This window comes from Leucopleurus acutus (assembly GCF_964270905.1).
Source record: "Leucopleurus acutus genome assembly, chromosome: 10".
NCBI lineage: Eukaryota > Metazoa > Chordata > Mammalia > Artiodactyla > Delphinidae > Leucopleurus > Leucopleurus acutus.
Window position 1 is genome coordinate 26,471,981 of NC_139153.1, and position 13,627 is coordinate 26,485,607.

A 13,627-nucleotide genomic window follows, 5' to 3' on the forward strand; every position below is an offset into this window, starting at 1 on the left:
TGGATGGAAGGTTTACTGACCATTAGCAAATCAATTGTATAATTAATTCTAAATTAATCCCTGGTGCTGTCTGAAACCTGTTTTTGAAGATTAATAGGTGATACTTGACATCTGTCCCCCTGATTACAGGGTAAAAAAGGGAGAGGGGCTGCGATAATCCCTCATCCTTCTAATTCTACACAAATTTGTAGTCGTTAGTAACTAACGTCACATCTCCACAACGGCTATGGGGGAAGTGAAGTTACATGCCTCTCTGGAAAACATGAAAGGCTCTAATTATCACTGGTTTTGGTTTCAAAACCATTTTGCATTATTCTTCTGTCTCAGAAGACCTACAAAGGGTATCAAGAATGTGGGTCAGTTTGGTCCAGGCCATTATAATAACCTTGAAGTGCACAGTACCTCTCATCATTTGGAAATCTCCTGTGGTGGCATAATTTTCCCTGTGCAGACTGGATGTAAGAAATAAAAGGTACAACTTGCCAATGAACCATCAGCCTCCTGCCCGGCAACTACATATCATAAGACCTGACACTGCCTTGGGGAAGGGACCACTTAGTCAAGACTACCAGTAGGTGGCGTCCTGACAACGGTACTAACCCTCCCTTTTAGAAGTTATCAGAGACCTGCTTTTCCAGAGTGTCTCTGCAATTAGTGGATTATCAACACTGGTATAACTCTACACTTGGTTTTGGAGGACTCAACTTTTCTTGAAGTGCTCTGGCATAGAGGCTTTTCTTTCATCTACACCTCAGGAACTTGGGGCCAAGATGAAGTCCATGTTTGCTACTCCCTGGATCTCTCTCCTGGCCATTATGTTTCCACCCTCATTCAAAACACCTTTTCTTTGAAGCTGCTCACCACCCAGCAATACCACCAACCCACTGTGCTCACTGCCCTCAGAACTGTAAGTTACCATGTCTCGTCCACTCCAGACCTGAGCAGCTGGCCCCGTCTTCCCCTCACCCCTCCCGACTCTGAAATGGACAACGTGTGCAGCAACAGCCTAGTTCCCTGGCCTTAACTCCAGTGCTCTTTTCCTCCGTGCCACTTCCATCCACTGCCACGGGCTCACCCAGGTCCCAGGGATCACAAGCACCTCTGAACAGCTCTGCTTTTGAAACAAACCTGGAGTGCCCCTCGGACTCTCTTATCCTATTCCTATCCTGATCTATTCCTAAAAGTGCTGTGCCACCATCATAACTCTGGATCGGCCTTGTACATAGTCCTTCTTCATTACTGGCTATATCAAATTGGACTTCGCTCTGTAACTCTGAACAAATCACTTAACTGGTGTGATCACAGACAGGTTGCCTGGAAGGAGGATCGTAAGATGTAACAAAGGGAAACTGCAAATACCACTTCACTAGGGGGCCAGCATGGACTTACACGGCAGCTTCCAGTTCTTCGTTGAAAACCCAGGCGAGGCCATCACTTAGCCACACTCATACTTCTTAATTCTTTGGCAATCTCCCTGCCCAGGTTCTTCTAACTTTTCATCTCAATACCGATTCCAGTTATCCTGGAGAAAGCAGAAGAAAAAAAATACCTAAGTGGGTTGATGGGTTGATAATTAATTAAGACAGAGTCAACTGTCTGAACTTCTAACTCAACCAACTCAACTTCATCCTTCTCTGTCTTCCCTGATCTGATTTTCTGCTCTTCAGTACCGCTTCTCCATCTGTCTTTACTACAATACTCTCTTCTCCAGGGTTTCATCTTGGGCTGCCTTCTCTCTCTGGGCCATGGAGCATGGGCTTCGTTTGTGAAATCCTGGAAATGGAACATAAAATGTGGGGTGCCTGTGCCTCTGTCAGAGAGAACCTATGATTTCTTCCATGTGATTCTAAGCATCTATTGGAAGGGGGGAAAAAAAAAGACTTAAGAAGACAGACCTGAATTCAAAGCCTGGCAATACCCCTACTCATTGTGGGGCCTTAGGCAAGACACCTACCTTTTTGGAAGTTCCTCATCAGTATGATTAGGATCAAAGTACCAACTCTATTCGGGGCTTTGTGAGAGAGAAGGTAGATAAAGTGCTTGGTACCATATCTGGTACATTAGGCCTTCAACTTGATGAGTATTATTTTAACTAATAATAAGCCAGATAGCTACCTATTTTTCCTAGGTGAATTCATCCACTCCCAGTGAAAGACAACCCTCCAATTCTGTTTAGGCTCAGACCTCTCTCATAAGCTCCAGACTACACAGATAGCCACGGGGTACTACACTTGAATTTCCCAAGGGCAACTCAAATTCATTAGAGTATGTTTTCCCTTCTCTATTGCCATACCACGTATTTCATGTTAAGGCTCCTCAACCAGTTTGGCCAAGCTAGAAATCTCTGAAGTTCTGTTAGACTCACTCTTCCCTTGAATGTTCAATACAATGAGACCTCAAGTCCTATTGGTTCTACCTTTAAGAGATCTCTGGAATCTGTCCCCACTTTATCCACATGGTCACTGCCTTAGTTTGGAAACTTAACAGCTCTTACCTGGATCACTGCAACAGCTTTATGAATGACTTTTGTCCCAAGGTTCTCACCTGTCCATTCTGTCTTCCACATTTATTGGAGGGCCCTACGTGATGGGGATTTTAAGAAATTATTAAATTATAAGTGTTCGATTCTCCCCTCCCCCCGAAAACTTTCTCTTTGGCTGATGGTCTCGCCCTCCCGTGGAAGAGATCCTCTGCCAGTGCCACCTTTGTTCCATGAGCTCCGATTATGGAAAGTGAAGACAACGGGTGCAAGAATCACAGCCTTACCAGGCGAAGGACTCGTTTCAGTCCCACTAGCAACAGGAGCAAGCGTTTCTTATGAGAAAGGGAGGACTGAGAGGGCAGAAAGTGGAGTAAGAAGGGGGAGGACCCTAGGCTTGATGTAGGGGAGAGCCCTGTGATGAGGACTTGGGGGTCGGGGTTGGGGGCTGAAGACAGAGTTTGAGGACAGGGTGAAAATGTGAGAAAGAGGGACAGAGATTTAGTTGCTTCTTTGATTTGCCAGAGTCACCACTAAAGATGTGAACGACTATTATTTCTGCATGTGCTGGGACGGGACCATGAAAACCTCTGGGCTCTGACAGTTACATCTGGTTAAACTGCATGTTCCTGAGGATGAAGGCCCCATGACATTTAAGGTCCTTGACCATCTGGTGCCAACTTCTCCCACCCTGTCCGCCCCTCCCTTCCAGCAAGCTTCACCCAGTTCGCCCTCCAGTCTGCATTTCTTCACACCTGTGTCAGCCCAGCGTGTTCCCTCTGCCTAGAATGGCCTCACCCTTCCTTTCTGCTGGTCACTTCCCACAGGCCAGCATCCAAAACTGCCAACCTCCATTCCATGAACTGGGATAGCCTCCTGCTGTCCAGAGCCAGGTTATCTGCAAGAGAGCTGAAGTAAAAAGCGTAAAGAGATTGAGTGATTGAAGCTTTTCCTTGAGTGAAGGTTAAGGAGGACATCCGAAGTGAAAGGAGTCATCCACAGGGAACTTATCAAGAATGACTTTGAGCCGTCCGTCGGCTGATCTAAGGACTGAACGGAAGTCCACGGGGCAGGGCAGCGGCGACTGAAGCCAGCCTCACTCCTTCCTGTAATGTATATGCACCTTTACTCCAGTACACAAATCCACTGCTTCCTTCATTGTTTTAAGCAACAAAAATAATTTGTAATTTATAAGAGTGATATGCAAATGGTAAAACCGGCCGAACTTCTAGAGGTGAAAGATTATGCTGTGCCTGATATCAAAATGTACTGCCAGTGAGGGAGGTCTGTAAAAGCAAGGAAGAAACCAGACCAGCTCTGGTTAAAAAACCTACCTCTCTCCTCAGCATTCTGTAATAACTTAAATGGGAAAGGAATCTGAAAAACAACGGATACTTGTGTAACTGAATCACTTTGCTGTACACCTGAAACTAACACATTGTTAATTATACTCTAACACAAAATAAAAATTTTAAAAAAACACACAAAAAACTTACCTCTAATGAAAACTGACCACATGCCATCAAACAGTACAAACAGAATGTATTTCTCAATCTATCAACTTCCCTTTGTTGACAAACCTACAGGGCAAGAATACAGTAGTGGTCACTGTTTACCCGGTTATTAATTTACCCAAGGCAAACCTTTGTGCCCAAGAACAGAAACATCCTAAGCCCTTAGAACCTTTTAGGTGGTCTGGAAGGGAAGCTGAGCTTCATAAGGGTGTCTGACGCTACAAATGAAGAAAAGTCAGACTAGATTGAAAAGGGTTTAGTATCACAACGAGGCAGAAACATGTAAAATATTTCATGCAGCCAACCTTGTTTATTGAGAAATCCTGGTTTTATTGCCCGTTAACATGTTTGCTCCACAAACTAATTTCTCATAAAGCAAAGCACAACTTTTTCTTATAAATAGTATAAATTATTTTATTTACAGAACTTGTTACAAAACAAATAGACTATTATATTTCTTCTCTTTTAAATATCCAAAGTAATTTTCTATCCCTTGACATTTGTTCATGTTCTATACAGCAGCCAACACAAAGTCCAGCTGAGATGCTCTTGATTATGTGTACAAATGATCAACCTATTCACACATTTTAACACAGGAGATTGCTTTTATAACCAAGCTCAAAAACAGAAAACAAACAAACAAAAAAACACAGCAAAATGCTTTCAAGGCCCTACATTCACACTGACAGTATGTAGTGCTCATTTAAATGATCTGAAAATGTAAAAGGTTTTGCACAAAATGTAAAAATGATTATTTTCTGCTAAACAATGAAACTTTTAACAATCATTTTCCAAAGCCCAACTTTTTCCCCCGCAGGACAGAATGGGAGATATTAAGAAATTCCTTGGCAACAGAACTCTCGCAGGAAGACAGCTGCCTTTATAAGTTACATTTTTCAAATTATACATTTTTTTTCAGTGTTCTCAGAGGTACTTTGTATATTTTTGGAATACAAAATATTTTAAATATTCTATTTTAAACTCTGCATTTCATGAGTGAGTAACAAAACAGACACATTGTGTAAGTTGCTGGCTGACAAGAAGATCTGTAACCCTTGGTGCCACCGGGCAATCCATCACCAGTTGAATTCCTGTGAACCAAAAGGTCTTAATTTTAAAATACCTTATAAAATTACCAGCATTTGGTGGTTTTCGACTCCTCCCCTAAAATTTTAGTAACAATATTTAGGTGGAAAAAGCAAACTCCAAAAGTTCAACTGAACGTTCAAGTCTTTTTAAAGTATCTGTCTAAGCTTAAAACTAGGTTCAGGCACTTTCAGTTTTTTTTTTTTTTTCCCCCATTAGTTTTAATCACATCACATACTAACGCACATGTGCTCAGGGCGCGCGCACACGCGCACACACACACACACACCCTCACACATAAAACACTAACAAAAGAAAAGCAGTGTGTCACTTATTACGTGTAGTCTATTGGGAAATCAGGCAACTAGGGAGAAGCAATGCCCACTTTATCTGTATGAATCCACTCCCAAGACACTGAAAGGGACAAAAGACTTTCACAGAACAGAGGCATCCCTTAAACCGTAAAGGAGGCAGGTTCTAGAACTATTGGCTTGGCAGTGAACCACTTCAAATTATAAAAAGGTATTTACTTTTATTAATTAATAAATAAATACTAGATGATCTCAATTGTACCAAAACAGGATATCCGAAAAAAAGACCTGTGCAAAAATACATATTTAAATATGTACAATTCATTTTTAACAAAATATGTCTTCTCAAATAGGGATACTTCCATATTTATAATAGAACAAGAAATTCCAAAATAAAGATACAAAAGTAGGTTTTGTATAATTCTTTGTTCATCATTGCAGCACTTTTTTTTTTTTTGTAGGTTAAGAAAACTGCAGTTGTCATGAAATTCTATTGGAAAGAATATAAAAATTATCTTGGTTTTAAATTGATACCAAAGTCTGTCTAGAAACAACCCAACCACTGCAAATTTGGTTTTTGCAAGTTAATTTAATTCAAAAAAATACTTGTACTCCCGTGTTTTAAATGGTCTTAATTGTTCACCATAATAAAAAGTAGTTGTAGGAGAAAATACAATATTTGAACAACAGTCTAAAATTTAATAGCACTGTTTAGGTCTGTTTGTGGCAGGCGGAATCCAAAATGGCTAATTTCCTAATCCCGATGCTCTGTGTACTACCGGGAGACAATAATGAAATTTCAATTAAAACCTCAGTCTAAGAAATCAAATGATCAAGACTCGCTAATCTAAATATCTACATTATTCTGCATCAACCTGCTAGCGTGGATCCTATTCACATCTTTCGGAACAACATGATCTGTCTATAAATTCCATCACTAAAAGCAACTTTATTTATAACCATCAAGTCCCCTTGGCTCTGAAAATAAATTCTACCCATACCCCATTGCACTTGTCACCAAGGAATCAACTAAGTACGTTCTGATTCCCTCTTACCTCCTTCTCTCCATCTCCTGGGATGAACAACCAGACTGATCTCTCCTAACGACACCAAACTGGCCCATCCGTGCTTTCTTCTTATACAAGCTCTCTTACAGTATCATTTTTAAAACATTTACTGACTGATTGCATAATAGGTGAACAAGATACTGTTCTCCCCTTCCTTTAAAAAGAAAATCAATATTTTACATCAATTTATAGCTAAAGTATCTGAATAAAGTTTTTGTTACCTTACATAATAAGAATAGTTCTGTAGCGATTCACATTATTAGGCTGGTAACCAAGTATTTATTCATTCTACCTGTTGTTGACTTAAAATTCCCTGAAACTGAAGTTTGTAACCCAAGAATTGTAAGGAAAACGGATGCACTGACTGGCTCTGTCCCAGCCCTGCCCAGGGCCATGATCAGAACCTTGGGAACTTTACCCTGTGTTCGGCAACTTCGTGTGTTCTTCTAAGCAAAAGTGCCCGGGTTCTCCTTTCAGGAGCTGTGGTGGTGGAATCATCTGTTAAAGAGCTCCAGCTCATCCCCTCAAATTCAAGGACACCTTCTCAATCAGTGCTGTCTGAACCTATCAAGCTCTTTCTTTTGGGGTGGGGTACTGGAAACACTATCCTGGAGGCTCTCTGAAACTCTCCATGAGATGGCAGGCGTAACTCCCCAGAAAGGAGGTGTGACTAGCAGACACTACACATGCCTCCCGCCATCTCCGCATGGGCAGGTGTGCACAGTCACCAGCGCCCCTCCCTGGGTGCCTGCTCCCCATGCCAACGGCATCCACATAAACGTGTAGAGGCAGGAAGGGGTGTGCAGACCCACACAGTATGGGGAGTGCTCCAAGCGGAAATTGACACTTAGTCCCAGGACAGCATCCAAAGAAGAGGTTGCGGGCAATGCACCGAGTGCCTTGGAAACATTTAAAGTATATCAGTGACTTTGTGAACGACAGAGTCTGCTGCATCCCAACTATTTCACGTTACAAAGGCAATTTTTAAAAACAGGAGACTGGGCAGGACAACCAACCTAACTGTATACTGTTTAACATGAAAACAAAGGTTAAAAAAAAATTCAATCTCTTTGGAAATCTTGGAAAATTTTCCCCCATAGTGATTTCTGTCTACCTCCCCACCCACCAGAATTTGGCTTTCCATTATCAAAATTGTTTGCATTTGCATTTTCTTTAAAAAAAAAATCACACAATTGCTTTTGTACCATGAAAAGTAAGCCTCTAAACCGGTGTGTACTTGCTCTCTGGCCATCAATGGCTTTAAACCAGTTTGTACATTAGAAACTTCTGACGGCTTCTGATCCCAAATTACTTGCAAAAGGCTGGGCAAAAACACAGGCTCTTTTGTCATGGTGCCTCTCACTGACGTCCATATACCATTCCCGGCACCTGCTATAAAAACCTAGCTGCAGACCCCCTTTCTCCAGAGGGCTGCTTGGGGTGCAGCTCTGCTCGCCCCTGGGAGGTGTCTCCAGTTAAGGTGCCTGACTGCTGGAGAGGGACCTACAGACGACAGGGTGAGGAAAGAACTAGGCAGGGAGAGGAGGGAGGGAGAAAAGTCTACAGTCACGCTCTTGCCAAGACACTCTCGCCAGCCAACCTCCTCCAAGAGTGGCTCCGTGAAATACTGCAGGTTCAACGAGACAGGAACTTCTCACAGATTGTAGCAAGTAGTCCAGACCACTCTAACACTGATAAAAGCAATTCGGTGGCTGGACTTGATCCAGTGTCCTTTACGAGTACTCACTGCTACAGACAAAGCTTCAGGGACATCCTCGTTAAAACAACAGCCCAGCAGATTTCTACCCTCGAGGCCCACAGGAGGTTGGGAAAACAGACTCAAAGGCATCGTGGAGTCCAGAGTGCTGAGTGGAGGTGTAACTTGTCGTCAAAAGTGTCCAGATTATTCCTCCCCGTGCTATTTTCAGCTGTCAGGGACGTGCCTTTGGCTTTCAAAAAAGAGGGGGTGGGGAGACAACAAAAGGTAAGTAAGCGGCTGTACACGGCCCCGCCCTGATTTCTAAACAAGGTATTCCCGAGGCCACTGCGTCTCCAACCGACTGGGCAATGCCAGGAGCAGGCAGCTCTAGAATTTGGCTTCAGCTTTCAAAAGCCTTCTGTGCTCTGGGGCACAATCCTTCTAAAAGACTGGCTTTTAGAAAACTGTCCAGAAGAGAAGCAGCCTGGGTTTCTAGCTCAGAGAAAAGGCTCACATGTTTGCCTTTTGGTTCTATTTACTGATGCTGTTTCCTTGAAGGTATTCCAGGTTGTCAACTGAGACGTGAACAAGGTCAAATGGGCCACCACACAGGTGTGAAAACTCACACCCAAGGCCGTGCTGAGGCGGGGAGAGGGGACTCTGGCCTTCACAGTCCCACATGAGCTATTTTTAGGTCCTTGGTGGCAGAGCCCAAGAATCAACTTGGGGGCTGGGCTCACACCCAGCCCCATCTCCTAGGCTCCCCAGCAGGTCCCACTGATTCCGTTGCTGAGGGGATTCCAACCAGTTCAGTTATCTCTGCTTTAAAATCAGCTCCGTGGAGAACAGCGAGCTCAGGTCCCTACTGGTCTAAGAAGCAGCCTTCTTTACAGCATTTGGAGTCATGGGTCCCTTTGATAGTCTGAAGAAAGCTACAGGATCCCTCTTGCAGATAAATGATCACAGACGTAAAAATACGCAAGGTTCATCCATCCTCTGATCTGTAGCCGTGGGCCCCCCTAGAATCTGTGCAGCATAATAGAAAGTATGCCACTGCAGAGAAAATCTTTCTCAAATACAAATTTAACATGAAACTGCTTTTAAGGAAAAGAACCCAAACTTAGGCTGTTTGTCCTAGTGGGACACAGTCCCCCACCCCCGCCCCCCAGACGGTGGAAATCAGAGGTGGCAAACTGGCAGCTCATGAGCCAAACTTCGCTGGCAAACGTGTGGGCTTCACCAGATCAAAACAAAAGGAAAAACTACAGAGCTTTAGAAGATGGTCAAATTTCTCACGCAAGTCCAGATCAGCAGTTTCTCTTTGCAACTGGTAACAAGCTTCTGGGAGCAGCTGCTCTGTGTAGACGAGACTCCCACTCCCCCAATCCCCACTGACACTGTCACTCTCTGCCGCACCCGCCCTGCCTCTTCCTCGCCTTCTGACACTGGCGGGCAGTAAGGTCCGCAGCGGCGTCTACGTGAAGACGGCGTGCTCAGTGACACTGGCGTGGGCATCCCGAGGCAGTGGGACATCCCTCCTGGGATTCATGTGCATCAGGAAACTACACCCAGAAGGGAGTTATTAAGGGATGGATTCTTACAGTGTTTGCACTGCGTTTTTATGCTTATCGTTAAACTAGAAGGAATAAACTACAAATCAAGAAGGTTTCACTTGTCCAGGAACCCCTGTTCAAAGAGACCCAAACAACACACGGATAAGCCCATATGTATTTGTGGCTCAGAGAGAATTGAAGCAGCTGCTACCTAAATTTGTGCATAATTATTTTCCCCATACCTTTGGCACCGAGTATTAATTCACACAGATATTGGAGGGAAACTTCTATCACGTGAACAAACTTCTTGGTATTTTCTGGAAAAGTTCTAGCCTGGCATTTAAGTTCAGTTTTGAAGATGAGGAAGGGAAAAAAACAAAACAAAACAAAAAAGAGGCTCACATTTTAAAGTAGGGCTCTGGGGGTGACACCGCTGAAATTCCTGCTTGTAAGCAAGGACAGGAGGTATCCTGCTGAATGAAATAACAAGATGAGAGAGGACCTGGACAGGCGAGAAAGGAAGCTGGAGGAAGCGGCCACAGAAGGGAAGGCCAGGAGGAAACAGCAGCAGGGGGAAGAGTGGGGAAAAGACAAGGTAGCGCCCGAGAAAGCCATGGTCAGCAATGAATCTGAAGGCCAGAGAGCCCTTCTCTAAAAGTGGGTCACGTTCAGATTTTTTTCAATCTGTTAACTTAAACAAGATTTTAGTCTTCTGCTCTGCCCACAGTAAATGCTGTTTTCCTGCCTCCTCGGAAAACAGGGAGGAGGAAAAACAGGGAGAGAATTAACAAGGAAATTAAAATGCTGAAATTCTTTGATGGGAAAAATATTAAACGGTCTCTTTCCAATTTAAATCATCCCTTTCTAGATCAGTTTGATTTTAGCCCAGCTTTCTTCAGAAAAACACACTGAAGGACTGCTCTCCGGGAAACACGGCCCGCCGGCCTCAGGGAGGGGTCTGCCGTCACGCATGAGTGCCGAAACGCACTTGTCGTGGCCTCCTCACCCAGGAGCGTCCTCCGAGTCATCAGAGTCAGGCAGAGAGGAGCCTGTTTGACCTCCATCCGGCCATCAACTCATCCTTTTCTTAAAAGACCCCACGAAGCTGGACATTGGCTTTTAGGCAAACCCACCAACCCGACCACACAGATCTCCGAGCTGACGAAAGATCTCAAGGGAGGGGCCACGGGCCTCCCCACGGGGCTCCCAGGCCCTGTCCTACCTGATGCAGGAGGGAGCTGTTTGCCAGTCCTGGCGGCCCCGGGCTGGGGCCCGCGTGCTTCACGTGGACGTTGTTCAGGGCCGGCAGTTTGGCCACCTTGGTGGGCCTGCCGCTGCTGCTGTTGATGCCGCTCGAGCCGGGCGAGCACTTTCTTTTCTTGCCTAGGAGCTTGTCCAGAGGAGTGTGCGGGTGGGAGCAGGCGCCGTGAGAGCTGACGGGCAGCTCGCCGGCCTGGTGCACGAAGGGGCCGAGGGAGAGTGTGGAGTCGCCGCTGTTCACCATCACGCTCATCCTCTTGATGGACTCGCCGGGGCTCCCGCCGGGGGCGCCCCGCCCGGGCTGCTCGTGCCGGCCGCTCACCGAGTTCGCTTTGCCGGCCACGCAGTTGAGGCCGATGCCGTGGGGAGAGGCTACCGCCGTGGGGTGGGGAGGCCCAGGGTGAGCCACACAGTTTTTCCTAAAAGACTCCATGGAATGAGAAGAGGGGGAGGGGGAGGGGACTACCAGCGGGGAAGTGTTTTTGCGTTTCTTTCCTGAGCCGCCGCTGCCGGCACTGCTACTCGCGTGGTAACAGTTAGTGCTGTTACCAGAAGGCTCCTTGGGCCTTAAAGACTTGCTAGATTTCAACTTCTGAGGTTTCCTGGCCATGGGGGAGGAGGGCACGCAGGACAGGCCGGAGGGCGTGCAGGGGGAGGGCGAGGAGGAGGACACCTGTCTGGACTGCATGCTGCACGCGGGATCCACGGCCCCGGAGGCGGCGGGCTGTGCGTTCAGTGTGGTTCCATGAGCTGGTACCGACTTGCTACTGGGGGAGATGCAGGAGGATGAGAGCGGGGCAGGAGAGGGGGATACGGTGGCTGCCGCCAGGCAGCTGACCCCACAGTGTGATGTCGGCACAGAGTTTGTCCGGTGAGGAACACGTGTGGAGACGGGCAATGCGGTACTGGGCACTGGCGGGATCTTCCTGCGAAACAAAAGAGGGCCTGAGCAACGTCCACCACCGCCCTTCGTGGAAACTTTCAGAAGGATACCCCCTTCACCTCTGGCACCGAACACACCCCTTGGTCACAGGGATCGCGCTGAGATGCTGGGCCACACAGAGGGTCACTTTTCCCCTTCAAATTCTTAATGGCTTCCTGTGCTCTGAGAACAACGGCCTGTAAGGCCGTGCGCCTCACTGGTGCTGCAGCCGCAAGCATGTACCCCGCACCCTCCCATCCGGCACCCCGAACTCCGTGATCCTGGCTACTGATCTTCCTTCAGTTCCGAGAACGGGCCGTGAAGCGAGACCCTGGGTATCTTCTGCCTACAGCACTCCCACCCCAACTTCTGCTCACACTTCTGTTTCAGCCCCCATCATCACTTTCTTAGGAAAACTGCCCTGACCGTCCTGACTCGCTTCATTCCCGCACTGCCCCCTGTTCCCAGACTCTGGAAGACTCTGGCAGTTTTAACGTGTGACCGACGATCACTGTCTAGCATCTCCGCAGACGGAGAGATCCACAGCTGATTTACCACTGTCCATGCAGCACGGTGCCTGGCACCTAGAAGGCGCTCAAACGCTGAGACAACTCATGAAAGAACGAGGAAACAGCAAGGGCACCGCTAGTTAATAACAACTGCTCGGTCCCAGCTACTGGCCTGAGAGCCTGTACGTGCCTGTACAAGGGAACAAAGCCCCCAGATCTCAGGGGGACTTCTGCTCACGGTGCGCTAACAGTGTATTCTGTCTATAATATTTGGGTAAAGTATGTATTCAAACAGTCAAACCAGGAAGGACCCCCCCACCCCGCCGCCCTCACCCCGGCTTTTATTTTAGCTGTGATTTTTAAAACGTGACGGTGCCAAAATCTCAGAAACCCCTGTGGCATAATGAACACTGAGATGCAAAACAGCAAACGGCCTGACTGGAAGCCAAGTGCCAAGACTGCCCGGCTCCCGGCCTCCACGGGCAGCTCTGGCTGATCCGGGCGCCGTACCAGCGGGGGCCGGGTCCCTCATCCTTCAAGTGAGAGCGCTGGCCTAGACTGCTGCCCAAGGGCTTTCCACATGCGTTTTGAGAAGGACTATAGTTATTAATAAACGGTATCAACAACTGCAAGTGTGCAGGCCAGCCTTAAAACTCCCACTCAAAAGTGTGGCTCTGGCCCTAAGTCAGTGCTTCCCAACTGTGTCTGCACATCAGAATCACCTGTGGAGTTCAGGCCACACCCAGACGGGCCACACCAGAATCTCGGGGTGAGGTCCAGGCGTTAGTAAATTCCAAATCTCTCCAGGAGACTCCAGCCAAGGTTGAGAAGCCAGCCTCTACCCCCATGCTACTCACGAAGGATAAGCACTGACATTACCTGAGAGGCTTACTAGAGACGCTGAGTCCCTGGGCCTCACCCCAGACCTCCTTCATCGTGGTGTGTATCTCAACAAGATCCCCAGGGCAACGGCACCTGTGAGAACCTCTGCTCGAAACGCAGCACAGGGGCTCTGGCTCCCTGGGCGCAGTGGCTTCTCATGGCCACCAGGTGGCTTAGGAAGACGGGCCTAAGGGCCAGGCTGCTACAACCAAATCCTGTGAAAAGGAAAGGCTTCCACAGGGGCAGGGATGTGGACCTCTCTGGATGACATGGCCGGTTTCTCTTAAAAAAGCTCTTTTAAGTCATTTCTTACCTTCTGCATAAAGAAGAGACAAAAAAAGAAGA

At 46.8% G+C, this 13,627-nt stretch overlaps 2 protein-coding genes across 4 annotated transcripts in view; both read right to left on the bottom strand.

The window, feature by feature from the left end:
• Positions 1-1,036: 1,036 nt before the first annotated feature.
• On the bottom strand, positions 1,037-4,096 carry LOC309967364 (uncharacterized protein). Its single transcript, XM_082847956.1, has 5 exons — positions 3,976-4,096; positions 3,814-3,856; positions 3,329-3,388; positions 2,545-2,579; positions 1,037-1,773 (listed from the first exon to the last, which is right to left on the bottom strand). The coding sequence occupies exons 1-5, from the start codon at positions 4,000-4,002 to the stop codon at positions 1,489-1,491; spliced, it is 450 nt and encodes a 149-aa protein (XP_082704082.1). The 5' UTR covers positions 4,003-4,096; the 3' UTR covers positions 1,037-1,488.
• A 130-nt stretch (positions 4,097-4,226) lies between these two features.
• ATXN7 (ataxin 7) overlaps positions 4,227-13,627 on the bottom strand; it is a gene marked incomplete at its 3' end in the record, with an annotated part of 129,206 nt that continues 119,805 nt past the window's right edge. For 2 of the 3 annotated variants that reach the window (XM_082848885.1, XM_082848886.1), the window contains exon 12: positions 10,881-11,895. In XM_082848885.1, coding sequence (XP_082705011.1) covers positions 10,881-11,895 — 1,015 coding nt within the window. Of the gene's footprint in view, positions 8,471-10,880; positions 11,896-13,627 lie in introns of those variants that run through there. The other variant, XM_082848887.1, reaches the window with a different exon arrangement.

What these genes read in the sequence shown, in the direction of transcription:
- LOC309967364 (XM_082847956.1), bottom strand. Translation starts at nt 4,002, where the DNA reads ATGGCATGTGGTCAGTTTTCATTAGAG. An exon ending in ACAGAATGCTGAGGAGAGAG is followed by an intron (nt 3,389 to 3,813) that starts GTAGGTTTTTTA and finishes TTTTTACTTCAG; the next exon opens with CTCTCTTGCAGATAACCTGG. An exon ending in TCCCAGTTCATGGAATGGAG is followed by an intron (nt 2,580 to 3,328) that starts GTTGGCAGTTTT and finishes CCCATCACGTAG; the next exon opens with GGCCCTCCAATAAATGTGGA.